The following is an 18,983-nucleotide window of genomic DNA, read 5'->3' as shown; positions in this document are numbered from 1 at the left end:
TTGTGTTGGATGCACACACACATCTTATTAAAAGGACTGAATTAACTTATTTAAAACTTAATTAAAAACAATTAGCTAATTGTGTCACAATTGCTTCTTTAGATCATGAAACAAATTATTCCATAAAAGACCAAACACAAAATACAAACCAAGACTCAACAAGAACAAATAGATAATGCCATTAATTAAATAGTTGGCCTTTAAATTATGATGCGAAACTACTGTCTAAATTAGTTCAAGATGAAGATAAAGGAGAGCTAATTTCATTAACATCGAAAAGGAACTAATGATAACATTCTCTCAATTGAGTTCTCACAGCATTCAGAATTACAAATCAAAATAGAGATAATCAGAAGTACATCATATTTCTTTTTAAAATCTCCCTCTACCCCTAAAACCGCCTCCACGTCCACCTCGGGGAGGTCCTCTACCCCCACGAAAACCACCACCTCCACCTCTAGCTCCACGAAAACCACCACCGCCTCCACGTCCACCTCTACCACCTCTTCCTCCACCTCGTCCACCGCCTCTAAAAGCTTGTTGTGCTCCCCTGAAACAGAGAACACAAAATTGTTTAGCAATTGATCATAGATATCAAAAAGCAAGAACAATATGGAACATCCCAGGAGGTGCACGGCTATTTGGAATCACAACACCGTATTTGTAAAGCATTTGATTCCGAAAACTATACAAGTTGCATCTCCTCTCGGCATCATCAAGGTACCCCCTTAGGCCATTCTACTACATAAACGTCTGAAAGTCTTACTTATCTTTTACAAGTTGTTCTTGAACATAAACCATTGTCATTGTCACTCAATAGCATAGCTCATGAGGCATTCAAGAATATCCAGAGAAACGAAGCATGAAGTAAAGCAAGAAAACATACTTGGGCTGTGGAAGAAATCTGGCCAGTGGCAAAAGCTTAGCTGGGTCAATGTAAAACTTATCTCCAGCTGAATATGAAGTTGCAATGATTCCCTCCATCATCTTAATCGAAAAAAGCTGCATAAATCATAACCAAATATCATTACTTTCAGCATTTAAAAGTAACCAATTCGACCCCAAATGAAGTAAGAAGTAAGGACCAACAGTCCCCAACTTTCTTTATCCAGGTTCTCCAACCATGAGTTCCTGATTCTATTGTCCACGTCAAGAAACAAGTTGAGATCACCACGAAGCAAGTCTCTCTAGTTACAGCTCCCTATTGAGCTAAAAAGGTAACAACTTTCCTTTCTTTTCCACAAGAATATCATTTCAATGTTTTCTCTTGAACTCTAGAAAACATGTCGAAGAAAAAAAACGAGTAACACCTTTTGTAATGTTCCAAAACATTTGACATTATTTCACTTTTGTACAACTGCACAACTTCCAAAGCTTTCAAATTCATTAAAGATTCAATTTTAAAAGAATGAGATGATTTCTCTATCAACTTAACTTTTCAACCATTTATTTTAAACATTTCTTCCACTAACACCAATATATAAGTCAAAAGTACCTTAAATCCCCTTCCAGCATCTTAATAAAAAAAAAACCACAACAACAATTAAAAGCTACATATAGCATCAGTAAACCGTAAGCAAAATCAAAGCACAAAACGAGATTACTTACGGATTCATTAATAGGACCAAAAATCTCATCAACTTTCCCAATCTGTGTCTTGTTCTGTAGATAAATTGGTGCATTAAAATAAGGGATTTTTTCATTTGTCAGCTTTGTCACTGCATCTCCTTCACATGCGTGCATAAAAGAAGACACCTCTGCAAAATATTACCAATCAAAACCATATCATGATAACCTATGTTGCTCGAACTCTTCAAAAAATATCGACAGGTGTATATGACAACAATTTAGGAGAGTCTGAGCAACTTAGATAATAGCTTATATAATCAGACATGTCTATAACAATATTTCATTATAAAGGCAGAGTGTTCTTCGGTATCAATTTTAATTTTAAGCGGCGGAACTAGAAATTTCATTAACGATTCAAAATATGAAAAAGTAAACAGACGAATAAAGCCGAAGCTCATCGAACATCTACACTACATACCTACGACTTCAGAAGGGGGACCTTCATCTCGAGGAGGAAACCGGCCACCGCCACGTCCTCCGCCGCCGCCTCGGAAACCACGGCCGCCGCCATCCCTGCCGCCCCTAAATCCGCCACCACCACGTCCTCTTGGAGGTCTCATGCTTCAATACTCTTTTAGCGGCCTTGATGAAAATGGGTTTAGGGTTTTAGGGGGTTTTAACAAGGAGACAAGTATTTTATTCTTCCAATTTTGACCCTAGTCATTTACTATTTTCTTTTCCAATTATTTGAATTTTTTTTTTATATATAATATTAATTATAAGTACTATTTTATTGTTGTTTTGCTTCTTTGTAAACTACTTAAATGTTACTTCTTATAAAAAAAATTTACTGCCTCTTTCTTTATACTTGAATTTGTTGAGGTTTGCATATATTTTTCCTTCCTTGTATTTCGCTCGTGAGATTTCAATGTGTATGTTATGTTGATTGTATGTGCTTCTAGTTTTATTTTATCGAATTCACTCAATTGTTAATAAAAAGATATATAATTGGCATAAAAATTCTTTATGAGAACAGTTTAATTGCATGATTTGTTCTTCAAATAAATTGATTTTTAATTTTTTACTCTTTAAATGGGTTGATTTTTGTGAAAAATAATAGTTTGGTTTAGAGATAACTAAAAACTATTGACAAACACAACATAGGGGCATAAGTGTAAGAAAAGTCTATGCTCTTTCATTTTGGGCTTTAAATTTATAAACCAGTCCAAAAGGGATGGAGGCTTAGTTTTCAATTTGGGCTCTCAGTAGTTGGGCTCTCAGTAGTTGGGCTATAGTTCACTTGTTTAAAGTAATGGGCTTGTAATTGAAGCACTCTTGGGCCTCAAATACTAAAGTCTAAACATAAGTTCGTCTCAAAATCTTCATCGGTTATGCATAACCCAGCCCAACCCAATCAATCAAACTAGTTAGTTTGGTATGCTTGATTTTAAAATGTTGGGTAAATAATTCTCTTTAACACAGACGAAATATTAAAGGATTGTCCAAGTCTTATAGCGATGTGTGACTTTTGTCATTCTTTTAAGATCGACGAAATATTAGAGGATTGTCCAAGCCTCATAGCGATGTGAGACTTTTGTCTTTCTTTGACCAACGGAATATTAGAGGATTGTCCAAGCCTCATAGCGATGTGAGACTTTTGTCATTCCTTAACACCGACGAAATATTAGAGGATTGTCCAAGCCTCATAGCGATGTGAGACTTTTGTCATTCCTTAACACCGACGAAATATTAGAGGATTGTCCAAGCCTCATAGGCGTCTATCCATCTCATTAACCATCAATCTGAGAGTTACACCCATCTCATTGACCACCTATGCTTAGCATTTGGGGGTCCCAACATCCAGTGAGACGGACCCTGCTCTGGTACCATGTTGAATTAGGTCTTAGGCCTAACTCACACCTCAAAAGTTAACTCAAAGAGATAAGGATTTTTCAAGCCTTATAAAGAGTCCACCCATCTCATTAACCACCGATGTGGACTTTTGTAATTTTTTAACAGAATCATGTTCAAAGACGTTTTCTGAGCGAGTCTTAGATCAAAATACATTAAAATGCATCGAGACGCGCTAACGAGTTCCATGAGCGTTCGCTTAATAATAATTCACAACATTCTATAAGAATACAAGATACATTTTCCCTTAGCTGTCAAAATTAATTAAAATATCTATATATTGTACTGCTTCCTTACAAAAATAATGAAACATGAGTACATGACCCCTCTTCCTAGAATCCTCCAAAATTTTAATTATTTATTTGTTTCAATATCTCATGATTTTCATGGAATTTATTTGATGAATATTTTTTTTAAAAAAAAGTATTGGTAGCCTAGATTTGTTGAATAAGTTTGATGAAGAACAACTCAGCAAAGTCAGAATAGTCCTATCTTCAACAGACATAGAGAAATTAAATAAGATGGATAGATAAATTTATTATTGGACAGTTGTAATGTGTTAAATATGAACTTCTGTACCTACTGAAATACTGAATTATTTTTTTTTACTAGCAGAAACAACTTTACTATCTTTCAAAAGGTTCATCTATTATTTGTGAAATTAATTCACAAATAATATATTATTGTTAGGACTTCATAAATGTTACAGGACATTTAGTGTTAAAAAATCTACAATTTATTACTTATTTTAAATGTAATATTGGATAGAGAAAGATTCAAGTAGAGCAAATAAATTGTAAAATATTTTCGTTATAGATGATCAAATTATGATATGTATGTATAGAGAGTAATACTTCCTTCTATATACGTAGAACGAAGGATATCAGACTTTAATTTGAAGCGTGTTAGATTTCTTACATCAATTATGAATAAGAGTTTTCGTTTCTTTATATTGTTTGGATGATTCTCATTCTCTCTCAATTATGAATTATATTGGTCTCATTTAATGTTAGATAATCTCATATTTTATTGTTCACGCTTTAATTATAAATATAAATATATAATGATGAATATCAAATTTTCCACAAATCGTAAATGAATTAATGATAAATATTATCTCCTTATATAATTTTAAACAATTTCCATATTTATTTTATTGATATTCAATATTTATATTAAATTAAATATAAATATCAAAGTATTTACTAATATTTACCATATAGTTTTTGTGCAATGTAGGACAGCGAAGCACAACATACCAAACGTGGGCTCAAAATACAGTGTCTATTAACTGTCGGCTCGCAGGGTTGACATCCCAATAGTGTCTGCCCATATTTCCTTGCCCTAATGTTTTTATCTATCGCGGAATCAAATAAGATTGAGGGATTAAAATAAAAATTATACGATTTTATATAATTATAGATGGTAGAAATAATTTATATATATATAATAAATATCATATTTTTGATAATTATACTTATTTATATTTTATATTATTAGGATAATGTATAAGTATCTCTCAATCTATGTCCGAAATCTCAGAGCCACATTTATACTATATTAAGGTACTATTACCTCCCTAAATTTATTTTATTAATATTTTCTACCCTTTTCAGTCTAGATGATACTATATTGTGGCCTAACACTGATTGACTTTTTTTTTCTAAGTTAATGCCATGTAAAAAAAAGTTAAAAAATTACTTATAAAATAAGTTCAGAAGGTAATAGAACCTTAATATAATATAAATATGTCTCTAAAATTTCAAGAATAGATTAAAAAAATACTCGTGCATTTTCCTAAATAGTAAAAATTGTGACTGTGCAGCAAACAATAACTACCAAACAAGAACAAATATCTCGATGATACGTGCATAAGCACAATTGCACAGTTCCCAATAAATTCATCAAAGATTTTTTTAAATCATAATAATATGCTTCGTGCGTGCAGGATAAATGACCAATTCACTATTTCATATTAATTAAATTTTTTTGGTGTTTTTCGTTCTTTAAGAAAATTAAATTAATATATAAATTAAATATATTTTATTTTAATTTTATTAAATATTATTAAACTTATTGAAGTCATCATATTTAAAATTTAAATAAAAGATAAAATTAAAAAAACATTTTAAAAATAATTTCAAAATCTGAACAATTAAGTTAATTTAGAAAATAAAAATTATTTTAAAAATTTAATTAATATAAAATGAAGGGATTATAGCATAAAGATTTTATGAAATTTCAAGGATTTATTGGAATGTGCAAAAATATTTCGTGTTAAAAGTGAAAAAATTATCATTATTTTTTATTTTTTATTTTAATTTTGCTTACTATCTATATTACCATATTTAATAAATATAATAAGAATAAAGTGGAATCTCTTGATACTTATGAAAATGGAGATATTATTTTTAATAAGCTTTCGATTTAAGTAGAAATTAAAATATAATAAAATTAAATAAGAGAAAAGTAAATTAATGTGAATACTATCATTAAAAATAGGGATAATGTGATAAGGCACAAATATCCAATAGATTATTTGATGAAATTCTATAGACACGTTTTAACTAAATTAAGATGATATTATTCCTAATTTCATTTTTTTGTAATTATGTACATTCTTTTGACTTATGTGGTACACTCCATTAATTCATGCAGTTGAGACACGTGAGAGTTATTTGAATATCATACAAGTAAAAAAGATGTACAAAATTTTAAAAAAAAATTCAGAAATAATATTACATTAATTTAGTTAAGATACATATCTGAAATTTTGATCATTAACCTATAAATATTTATACCTTATCCCTTGTAAATATAAAAAAATCAGGATAGTCTTTTCACATAGATTTTTGGTGACGAAATGTACCCGAAGTTAAACTTGTCACAGTTATTTTAAATAAGTGATCTTGATATATGTGAATAATTAACTAATTATTCCAGCTTGTTTTACAATGTTTAAATAGCAAAAAATTATTAAGAAAACGAAAGTCATCTAATTAATTGAAAATTAAATAATGTCAATGTGACTACCATTAATTAGTGGGCTTAGTGAGTAGTGACTAATTAACACACTAAATTTATAATTGGTTTATAACAAGGATTGATTAGACCCTTTTTTTTTCTTGTCAAGTGTTTTGCTTTTTATTATAGGGATAAGAATTATGTGGATAATATATGCTCTACTAATTAAGTAGAACTTAACTATCAAGTTTTGGACTTGAGATTAACATAAAACAAAAATTATAGTCAAATAAAACGAGAGAAATGTCAAGTCATTTTCATTTGATTGATTCAAAAGCCTAATATTATACAACTCATTTTTTGGCATTGCTACATATGCTATTTGGTTTGATTCGACTTACGAGGTGACATTGTAATCTAAAAATAGTTATGTGAAATGATTTTTATTTATTTAAAAATTATATAAAAAATATTGTATAAATCACAATACTTAACAATTTAATATATTAAAAAAAGTGTTTAATTAAACGAAACACAATTATAAAAAGACTCGTTTATATTGAAGGAAGCTTGTCGACTGATGGAACATGTCAAAGGAACAGGCCATCGAAGCAGGCTAACGAGTTAGAGTGTATGGAGAAATCAATGATATATTTATAATTATAATGTTGAGTTAGAAGCTCCTTATATAGGAGAAAGTTTTATTCTAGTTATACTAGGAATCCTACTATAACACATAATTAAATGAGTAATATTGTATTACAAGTCAAATATCTTATTCTTGTCGACTCAGTAGCTTAGTCGTACATAACTTAGAATTTAGTAGTCTAATCCTAGTATTCCTCTAACTCTAACTCGTCACCCTGCTTCGATGGACATGTTTCTTCGATATGTTTCATCAGTCGTCAAGCTTCCTTAAACAATTTGGCTCTCTCATATAGTAATTAGCTAGGTCAGATAAAGTGTCATATATGACTATACTATCAAGTCTTAAGACTGATGGTACATTCAACCAAAAACGTCTGTGAGTAGCATATTTCACTATCAGAAAATTGTTATTTTTCGATTGACATTTATCAAAAATTGGCTTTGAGCCAAATTTTGAGACGTTTTTTTCGTAGTAAAGTAGTTGAATAATATAAATATTTGGACAATAAATTAATACTAGCTAGTATGTAGCCAAGACTTTTTTTTTAGGAAGCTAACAAGAAGATGAGATTAGTTGCACGTTAAGAAAGTACTTTTTATTAGTCACTTTAATTATGGATAACAATAAGACACCAATTTTGAAATGCTTCATTATCATGATTATTGCATGCTTAAAAGAATATATTTTTTTCCTTTTTCTTTCTTGCTACTCTTCCCATTTTTTATTTTTTTTTTTGACTTCCACTCGATGTCGTATATTTATATTGAAGTCTGACAAAATTTAAATTTGTATTAGAAAGTTCCACTTTGAGAATAAATTGATTTCTAACAAAGGTGACTTTATATTCAAAAAAACTCAAATTCAAGATCTTTTGATTAAGTATAATCGAGTACTTACTACTCTACTGTCTCCGCTACGACCCTGGTTGGTTCTCCTCTTTCATTTTAAATTCTTTTATAAAATTTTCTAAAAGAAAAAAAATGTCTTTTTAAAGTTCTAATTGGTATCTCCTTGGAGTCAAAGGGATAAGATAGAGGAGGAAAGTTGTAATATTATACTATTATTCTTATTCATATCCCAAAATGTGTTAAGCCTTGTTGTTTTAGGCTTAATTAATACTATCATTAATTAACTTTATTTCACACGTCTGACTTTTCATAATAATCTTTATTATACATAACAAAAGGGCACAAATAGAGCAAATGATCGATAATGATTTATATGACCAATTCCAGTAATTTAAAATCAAGTTATATTTTTGTGATCGTTCAAATTAACAATAGGGCCTACATTCTATTTCGAAATGTAAAATATAAATAATTCAATTTGTCGATAAGAATTTGATGAATCCCTTTACGTTTTTAACTCCATACTTATCACTAAAAGATTTGTAGAATAAATATGATATCATATTTATTTTTATAATTGATTTTAAATTCAATAATAATATATTTGATATAATTTTATATCATCGCTATTGAATAAATTATATTTATGGTGGGATTGAAATTAAATAGGACTTTTAGAACAAAGTGGATACAATATGCATAGCTGTCACGACCCAAATTTGCAAGTCGTGATGGCACCTATGTTCCCAACCAATAGGTAAGCCAACCCAACATATTAACCCAACTAAATCAACAAATGAGTAAAAAGACTAACACTTAGCAAGAATCTCCAACATTGGGTTCCTTATAAGTACGAAATGCGGAAGATAAAATATATCACCCCAAGAATTGGTGTCTTAAGTACAAGAGCTTCTAGAATACGATGCAAGTCTGAAACTAAAATGACAAATCTAACTTAAGGGATATCCTGTCTGAATACTGAATAACAGAATACGTAAAAATAGAGGGAGGTGTGGGCCACGGAACAGCCAAGCAGCTCACCACAACTCCAAGAACTTCAAGCCAGACTCAATTTGCTCCACGAGATGTGCTCCTACTCGGAATCGAATCTGCACCACAAAGAGTGCAACAAGCGTAGTATGAGTACGAAACCACGTGTACCCAGTATGTCTCATTGACCGACAACGAAGAAGTAGTGACGGGAGTTATATAAGAAAATAAATTCTTAGATTGTACAAGTATATATATATATTACACTTACTATTTTAGTTTCATCAATAAAGGAAATCAACATTTAATATTTTCCAAACACCAAACGAAACATATAGTCATCAAGAATGAATGATGGGATGAAATGCAATGCAATATGATGCCATGTAATGATATGTCTCAGAATACCCAGTACTCACTCAACCGTATATACATGATACTCCTCGGAAATACATCGAGAGTTCATGACCCATGGGGGACTCGCGAGGTCCATATACCGACACGGACGATCTCCACGTGTCTGTGCGGACGATCTCAACGCACTATCATAATATCAAACAATTTTCGCACGGACGGTCTCCACGTGCCCAAATTACAATCTTAACATCTCACCATCCCCAGCACGGACGATCTCCACGTGCCCAACTTATACTCAGTCTCATGTCTATGCATGTGCACAATATTATTTCAATAGAGGGGATGATGATGCATCTCAATCAATCAATATGAACATAATACATAACCACCTCAATTATCACAACTATACGGGTGAAATAAATAAAACACAATCACACAAGGAATTCAAGTCAATAATATATCAGCTAATGCCCATATGCTTTGGCATTCTCAAATTTCAATCCACATTCTATAATAGAAATTTTCCTTTTTATAACACCGGTACTCGTACCAATGCCCGTCACACCATTGATACGAGACCACCATTTTTCTCCCTTACTCCATTGTCTATTTTCATTTTTAATCTTTAATTAGGAAAACGTCCTTCAACAAGTCTAAAAAGTCTTAACATACCTTAGATGCCGAGCTTGTGCCACGAATCTTTTAAGATTTTTCCTTTCCTTTTCGCAAGGTTTCGGAACGTTCCCAATCTACCAATTTTGCAATATTCGTAAGTAAGCAATTTTTGTAGACATTCAAATTATTATATGTCTATCATAGACGCTAAAACTCACTCATATTTCCAACCAAACTCCAAATCTTGATATATATTGGTATGCCAAATTTTTCATACTTGCTAAATTTCAAGCCAAGAACTTAACTCTAACCTCTTCAAATGGACTAAAATTCAATGTTAGATCATATAAAATAACACCTAATAATTAATTACCAATTAAAAAATCTATTATCATTGTATACATTATTATTATTATTATTATTTTGCAGAAACCCTTTGTAAACAAGTGCCAATTTTCTAGAATATTTATCAAATTCCAATCATTGGCAATCATTGACAATGATTGGCTCAATCTTATTCCTACCATTCTGAAACTAACAATATATATAATAAATTCTTTTGACAAAATCACAGAAAACATTAACCTGCAGCCATTCAACTATTCGACTTCGATCGATTTTTATATATATATATATATTTTTGAATACTAACCCAATTGCTAACAATGTAATATAATTTAGTAATCATCACCAACTTACCCATTATTTCTTATCACCCATTATCAATATAGCATAAAATAATAACATAATCCCAAGCACTCCGACAATATATTACTATATATAGAATTGAAAAGAACGAATATCTCATATCTTTACCTGAACAATGGCTATGATTTTTCTCCCTCTCGCTGGTCGCCTGTGGTAAGGTTTCGCATCCATTTTTTTTTTCTAAACAAGAGTTTATTAACCGTGAAACCCCACTAACCTATTATCTATATTACTTATTTAATAAAAGTTTCATCAATTGGGTACTCATAGTTATCTAATAGTTTAAAAATACCCCTTTAAATTTTTAAATGGAGTCAAACTAGTCCTAGTTTTCAAAACGACCTAGCGGGTCGTTACATCATCTACCACTAAAACAAACGTTCGTCCTCGAACGGTAAAATAATAGGATATCAATAGACGCTCAAAAAGTTAGAGATATCTGGTCTATATGTTTGAATTGTACTCCTTAGTAGCCTGATCATCCAGATGATACTTCTTCAATATCAAAAACATTACTATTACACTCAACAATAAAAAAAAAACAATATAACTCAAGTTCAACTTTCCTTTCTTTTTGAATCTCATCACACCTTTTATGAGTGAAACCTTTAACAAAACATGTTCTCCAATCATGAACTATAAATCACGAACCTTTTTAATTTGTATAACTCTCACCTGTTTTTAAGCGATGAGAAACCTATCTTGAAGAACTTGACCTTATATAAGAATTTTCTCAATCGATCAGTGTCCCACAACCCAATCAGCTCAATACATCATATTTATCTTTTGGATATCAATATGTCCTACCATGCAATATCTCGAATGACGCTATCTCACTATTCAAATGATAATTGTTGTTCTATGTATACTCTACTAAAAATAAGAACTTGACCCAATCACCACTAAAGTTGCTCACACACGCCTGAAACATGTCCTCTAAGACCTAAATAGTTTATCAACAGACCATTGAAGGTGAAAGCTTGTAATAAAATCCAACCTAGTACCAACTCCATATGCATAGACATCCAGACATGAGATATCAATTATGTATCTCAAATAAATTTAAAATGGGCATCTCATACAGGTAACTATCTCCTGAATGTAAATCTAGACTAACTTATTCAAACTACAAGTAATCTGAACTAATATAAAATATATACACTTGGTAAATCGGTCCATTATAACCCATATAACGTCAAACTTGCACAAGATACGTGGCAACCCTGCCAAAAATTTCATAACAATATATTTCCACTCCAACTCTAGTATAAAAGCATCATTTAATTCCTACTTTCATGCTTTTGGTGCTCATAATTTTCTTGATAACAATTCAAACACGAGATACAAATTCAATCCCTTCATACGATACTATCGATAATATTGCTTCAAAATAAAATATACTCCAATTGCCTCTAGATAAAATAAAAAAATTGAACTATCGAACTCTTTCATGATTAATCTAGTCAGCTCACATATTGGAAGAACATAATTAAGTCTATAATACTTAAAACTCATTCACCACCAAGAATTTCTTCCTTGACTTCTCCTTATAACACCTTATCGTAAGTCGTACACAAATTTCCATCACCAAACTATCGAACATGAATAAGCATCTCACCTCATGTAACAAAGGTAGACTACCCATACTCACTGTATTTCACCCTAAGTAATCTACTAGCACATTTGTTTTGTCCATACGATAAAGATTAATCATTCCATAATCCTTGAGAAACTTCCATATCCATTGTATTAAATTTAGATTTCTCTTATTAAAACTTATACTAAACACCTCGCAATACACACTATAAATAAATGCCTCTACAATTTTAATGCAAGCACCACCACCACCAAGTTTAAGCTATAACTAAGACAGTTCTTGTCTTGAACTTTCAACTATCTCGAAGCATAAGCTATTACTTACCTTTCTTCATTAATACCCAACCAAAAGATAAATATAAAGAAAGACCATCCAAACACAGCTGTTGTTCGGGCCTAAAAACAGTATCATACTAACCTCTGAATTCGATCTCCACCGTTCAAATCAACCATTAACATGTCACGAACACTCAATCCAAATTTCAGCTCGATCCAACGGTTAATTAATCAGGAAATACAATCTGAAGTTTGTTGGTCGAAGGGAAAAATGCAGCAAAACAAACCTTTTTCTTCTCTCTTCTCTCCTCTCTCTTCTCTTGTTAAAAGCTCTCTAAAAAAAAATTTATTATGTCCTAAAGTCTTTCAAAAGAAATACTACTGAGTAGTTGAGTTATTCCCTCAAGACCATCCTCTATTTATAGAGTTGTGTTTTTTTTTTTTTCCTACAAGTCAAAACCAACTGGAAATAGGATTACAATTCAAATCCTTTTCCTAATAGAATTGAAAACAAAATAAAGAGAATAAATCCAATTCATTTTCAAGTAGGATTAGACGATGAGCCCCTTGGTTGAAACATGGGCAATAGCCCAACATTGAGCTTTAGAAAACTCACCTCACACACATCAAACCATTGAAAAGCCGATTATTTCTAGGTTAATCTAGTTAATGCATGTGTAATGAATGCGAGCACCATTGATACTAACCAACTAGGCGTAAGAAAATCCAAATATCATAGCTAAAATAGGCCAGTCCCAATTTCAAACTGCCTCAATTCTCTTGGGATCCCTGTTAATACATTTCTTGGTCACTTACATTTCAACCATGCCACCAAACTAATCGAAATCCACACTTAAAAAAAAACATGAACAAAGCTTAATTTTCTTCAGAGTCTAGAGAATCATCCTCAAATAATGCTCGTGATCCTTCCTACTATGGGAGTATACCAATATATTCTAGATGAAAATAATAACAAAGGAATCTCAATATGATAGAAACACCCAATAAAAATGTACTTGATCCAACAAAATTCCTTACTCAACAAGTCTTGTTATCGTTCTTTCAAATTTATCAAAGTATTCCAATAAGAAATAATAGAAATAGGCCAAGTGTTTAACTATAAGTCAATACTAATTTTTTTTATCAATCTCACATGGAATGCCCTTAAAAAAAATTCTTGCACCATTTAAATGATTTCTAAAAGAGACATAGCATCACTAGTATCACAACTTAAGACGAATAGGTGAAGCAACCCTTATTCCTCACAGTGAAACTTTAGAGACAATGATGCCTTTCTTAAATGGGTAATGATACTATCCTGCCACTTAAATTTTTAAATATTAGAATATTTGAAGTTAGTGTCTTACACTTATAGTCATAAATTTCATGACAATGAGAAATTCAATCCATAACCAAATGATGTTTAAATCTTCCTCATATAAAATAACTATGATTTTCCACGTGTCATATACTATTAAGTCAATATAAGATCGATGTAATCGATCTACCACTAAGAACCATCTACAGGTGTAGGAATATGTATAGGCATAAGAGAAAAGGTCACAAAGCATATCCAGATTCAAAATAAGGTACATACTTACGTAAAATAAAGTAGATCCACTTTCGAAATAAAATTATAGTCAACCGAGAGCATATCGAACTATACTTTGGACAACCCAGGTTACTCAAATACAGTTATTTATTTGCGGAGGTAATATAACCAATCATCACTGTATTGTTCTATGATCTGTGTATTGATTCATAACTATTTTGTACCCATCTCTACAAGTGTTCTCATATAGCTTCATACAAGTATCCTTTCCAACATCCTTTGACAAAAGAATTTTTTTTTTCCCCCCTCTCAATTTCAACAATATTACTGATCCTTAATTCAATATATAAAAAGCTCCCCGCAATATGAATTTATCACTATTTATCATTAATTATTCATTAAAATATTCTTGCTAGTCGATATTAGTATAGCCTTTTATAATCTCTTGATGTATTTAACTTAACTCACCTTGTTGATTCTATCAAATGAAATATCAATATGGTCATCGTGCCATTCAACTTGAACTATTCAATTTATCTTCAATATACCTCCACTCTAAAGGATAAAAAGGGAAATATGTCATACAAATCTTATAACAAATCTTAGTCTCTCAACATCATGATAAGTGATCACATTTTATATCTCTACTCAACTTTTTCCCATAGCCTTACCATAATGGCTAAACTCTTATTTGATCAATTGAATGTTCCTAATCTTATCATTATCTTCAAGGCATCAACATATACCATTTCATTACTAAATTATTCACATATCATAAACACATGTTATAAAATTGTCCCTAGTAAATTCAAATGAAGTTCAAGTATCCTTGTCTAAATCACACCTTGAGAAAGTTGTTCTTACTATTTCAAACCTCGTCAATTTCATTATTAAAATTCGAAATGCTCAATACTAAGTTATTTTTATAACCACAAAACTTACGTACTAAACTGCATAATATCATCCCCTACCACAAATGTCAAATTTGAAAATGTCTCCTCACCGTTGGTGAGAGAATGAAACAAGAATTTTGACCTTAAACCAAACCACACACGCACGATTAGGAATGAAAGAAGAAAGTTTCCTAAAGTCCTGTAGTCTCTCAAAGATAAGTAACGGACGTCTCCGCACCTATCCGTAAGACTCTACAGACTCAGCTCTTGTACTCGTGAGACCGATGAACCTAGGGCTCTGATACCAATTTGTCACGACCCAAAAATCACGAGTCGTGATGGCACCTATGTTCCCAACCGATAGGTAAGCCAACCCAACAAGTATCACCAATTCAACTTAAACGTGAGAAAGATAAGTATCAAACTAATATCTAACATACTAAGTATTCAAATAAATGCGGAATATAAATAAAACTACCCCAAGATTTAGTGTCATAAGTACAAGAGCTTCTACAATATGATACAATTCCAAACTAATATAAAAATCTAAACATAAGAATTATCCTATCAGCATAACAAAATAACCTAATAAATAGAGGTAGACTGAAGGTGTGGGCCGCAGAATATCCCAAACAGCACACCACAACTCCAAGATAATTCAAACTCATATCCAATCTCGAAGAACGTTCCCAAATTGAAAGTCAATCACTCAATCTGCACCACAAAAGTGCAGCAAGTGTAGTATGAGTACGAAACCACGTGTACCCAGTATGTCTCATTGACCGACAACGAAGAAGTAGTGACGGGAGTTATATAAGAAAATAAATTCTTAGATTATACAAGTATATATATATATATATATATATATATATCACTTACTATTTAAGTTTCATCAATAAAGGAAATCAACATTAAGTATTTTCCAAACACCAAACGAAACATAAAATCATCAAGAATGAATGATGGGATGAAATGCAATGCAATATGATACCATGTAATGATATGTCTCAGAATACCCAGTACTCACTCAACCGTATATACATGATACTCCTCGGAAATACATCGAGAGTTCATGACCCATGGGGGACTCGCGAGGTCCATATACCGACACGGACGATCTCCACGTGTCTGTGCGGACGATCTCAACGCACTATCATAATATCAAACAATTTTCGCACGGACGGTCTCCACGTGCCCAAATTACAATCTTAACATCTCACCATCCCCAGCACGGACGATCTCCACGTGCCCAACTTATACTCAGTTTCATGTCTATGCATGTGCACAATATTATTTCAATAGAGGGGATGATGATGCATCGCAATCAATCAATATGAACATAATGCATAACCACCTCAATTATCACAACTATACGGGTAAAATAAATAAAACACAATCACACAAGGAATTCAAGTCAATAATATATCAGCTAATGCCCATATGCTTTGGCATTCTCAAATTTCAATCCACATTCTACAATAGAAATTTTCCTTTTTATAACACCGGTACTCGTACCAATGCCCGTCACACCATTGATACGAGACCACCATTTTATTTTTTTTTTCCTTACTCCATTGTCTATTTTCATTTTTAATCTTTAATTTGGAAAACGTCCTTCAACAAGTCTAAAAAGTCTTAACATACCTTGAATGCAGAATACGTGCCACGAATCTTCAAGATTTTTTTTGCAATTCCTTTTAGTAAGCTTGAAATCGTTCCCAATCTATCAATTATGCAATATTTATAAGTAAACAAATCCGTACATACCCGTATTTTACTGTATGTTTTTCCTACACTCAAATCTATATCAAGGTTTATAAATTTTGGTGTCACTAATATGCCAAGTCTCATATTCTAAGCTTCAAAACTAAGATTAAGTCTTAATTTCCAAAGCATTATAAATGTAATGATATCCAAATACATCTATTTAATTACCTATTTGCAATATATTAAAACTTCAACTATAGGGTAATAAGCATTGGAAAATTCCAAACTTAAAGCCAAATTCCCGTAGCCTGGACCTTAACAACAAAATGCACAGAAACCCATTTATGCAATAGTCTTACCTTTTGCCAATAATTAAATTTTCTATTCTTAATCAAAAACATCACAGTGATATTGGCAGTGTATTACAAGTCCTTACTACTAACACATCCATAAACTAATTATTAACTCAAGATGATTCCTTTATATATATTTTCAAGCTACTAACAATCCAATCCTAAATAACCTATTATTTATATCCCACAAACTTACAGATTGTATCGGCAACAAATTTCCATTTGGGTTACTTTATTTTATTTAATCCGTACTTATTTATTAGTCCTAATCGAATAATCAATCAGAATGGTCACTCATGTAGCATTATTAAGTAGAACATTCAATTTTCTCCCACCTTTAATATATAACAAGACCCACTTCCTATGAGAACAATGCATACTTTATTTTTACACCTAGTAAATTAGTACATACTCCATGGATTTGGGAAATCTAAAGTTCTCACCTGATTTGCGGTTGCGGCAATGCGTAGATAGGTTTTCCGCCTATGCTTTTCTTTCATTCCATATGAATAACACGCTCCCCTTTTCTTTTCTTTAGTTATGACCCACAAAAAAATATTCAATTAGTTTAGTCCACTTTTGCCTATAGTTAAGTGGTTATAGGTATTAAATGAATTATGGATATGACCCACTAACTATTAACTAGATTAATTCTTCACTAAAAATTTTATCAACTAAATATTCTTAGTTTCAAATAGTTTAAAAATACCCCTTTAAATTTTCAAAAGGAGTCAAACTAGTCCTAGTTCTCAAAACGACCTAGCGGGTCGTTACAATAGCAATTAATGATGATTTGGTAGCTTCTAAGCTTAAATTGCGGTTCTTTTTGCTTTGCTATTTAAAATTAATCTACTACAATTACTAACAAATAATCAACCTCCACCTGTCTTATAATTTTATAAACTAACCATTAATGTAATCGTATTTTATTAATTCTTTTGTCAAACTTAACTCTTAGGCTTCAATTTATCCAAATACAAAAAAGGAAGACGACAAAAATAAGCTTCAACTACAAAGGCTTTTCATTCTTTATAATAAAATAAATTAATTTTATGTCTGTGGGTTGTTCTTTACCGTACAATATTAGTTAATTAAATTTAAAAAAGAGAAAAAGTTAACAAGAAAATATATTAAATTATTATAAAAAGTGCAATGTACCAAACAGGATAATATATGATAGGTCAGTGTGTGGGTGCATATTATATTTTAGGAAGGTGCATAATCTATTGTAATTTATTTATGATTTAGCATATATAATTTTTATTAAATAAAATGCGTGGTTTGGTCATATATGTAAAAAATTATGGAATGCATTCGTCACTTTTAAAACTATATATAACAATAGAAATATAATAAAACACATGATAACAAAATGGTAAAACTTAGTATACTACGATAATTTTCGAATACTCATAAATAAATGGATCAAAAGTACAGTACAGATTTCAACTAATTAGATATATTTAGTAAAATGTTACTAAAATTAAAACTTCTTTAGGAGTAATAATTAAGGGACAAAAAACACTATTATAAACCCTTCCTTTTTTTTTTTTACCTCATAACATTATAAGTACACTAATAGCTGATTGAGGCCATGACATTATCGAGGATTAAAATAGAACGTCATTAAATAATAGAATATTATTATCGCTTGATTTGTAGTATGTTTTAGATATTGAGGATTTTCTTTTTTCACCAATTCCAATGTGTATTAATATTTTTTACTATACTTATTTATTTTCTTACGTCGGTTACATTTATTTTGAGCGGATCTAAGATTCTATTGGAAATAGTCTTTTGAATTTCTTGCCCCCACAAAATAAAGATAAAAGTCTACCTACGTTTTACCATTTTCAAATTTCACTAGTGATTTGTTTTGAGTCTACCGAAAATAGCCTGCAGCTCATCCCACAAAAATAAGGAAAATTTACCTATATTCTATCATCGCCCAGACAAGGGTCTAACTGAAAACAGTCTCTCACCACACAAAAATAA

General features: G+C 31.1%; 1 protein-coding gene and 1 long non-coding RNA gene across 2 annotated transcripts; both read right to left on the bottom strand.

Moving 5' to 3' along the window:
- Window positions 1–241: 241 nt before the first annotated feature.
- LOC107032180 (putative H/ACA ribonucleoprotein complex subunit 1-like protein 1) lies at window positions 242–2,248 on the bottom strand. The gene is made up of 4 exons (XM_015233763.2): window positions 2,048–2,248; window positions 1,609–1,757; window positions 887–1,002; window positions 242–550 (listed from the first exon to the last, which is right to left on the bottom strand). Exons 1-4 carry the CDS (start codon window positions 2,187–2,189, stop codon window positions 373–375), a joined length of 585 nt encoding a protein of 194 aa, XP_015089249.1. The 5' UTR covers window positions 2,190–2,248; the 3' UTR covers window positions 242–372.
- A 6,671-nt stretch (window positions 2,249–8,919) lies between these two features.
- On the bottom strand, window positions 8,920–17,538 carry LOC114074405. Its single transcript, XR_003574801.1, has 3 exons — window positions 17,432–17,538; window positions 16,573–16,651; window positions 8,920–9,050 (listed from the first exon to the last, which is right to left on the bottom strand). It is a non-coding gene; the product is annotated as an uncharacterized LOC114074405 (long non-coding RNA).
- Window positions 17,539–18,983: the final 1,445 nt, after the last annotated feature.

Source organism: Solanum pennellii, chromosome 10, assembly GCF_001406875.1.
Source record: "Solanum pennellii chromosome 10, SPENNV200".
Taxonomy (NCBI): Eukaryota; Viridiplantae; Streptophyta; class Magnoliopsida; order Solanales; family Solanaceae; genus Solanum; species Solanum pennellii.
Note: the sequence above shows the minus strand (reverse complement) of the source record. Positions and strands in the feature narration are given on the sequence as shown.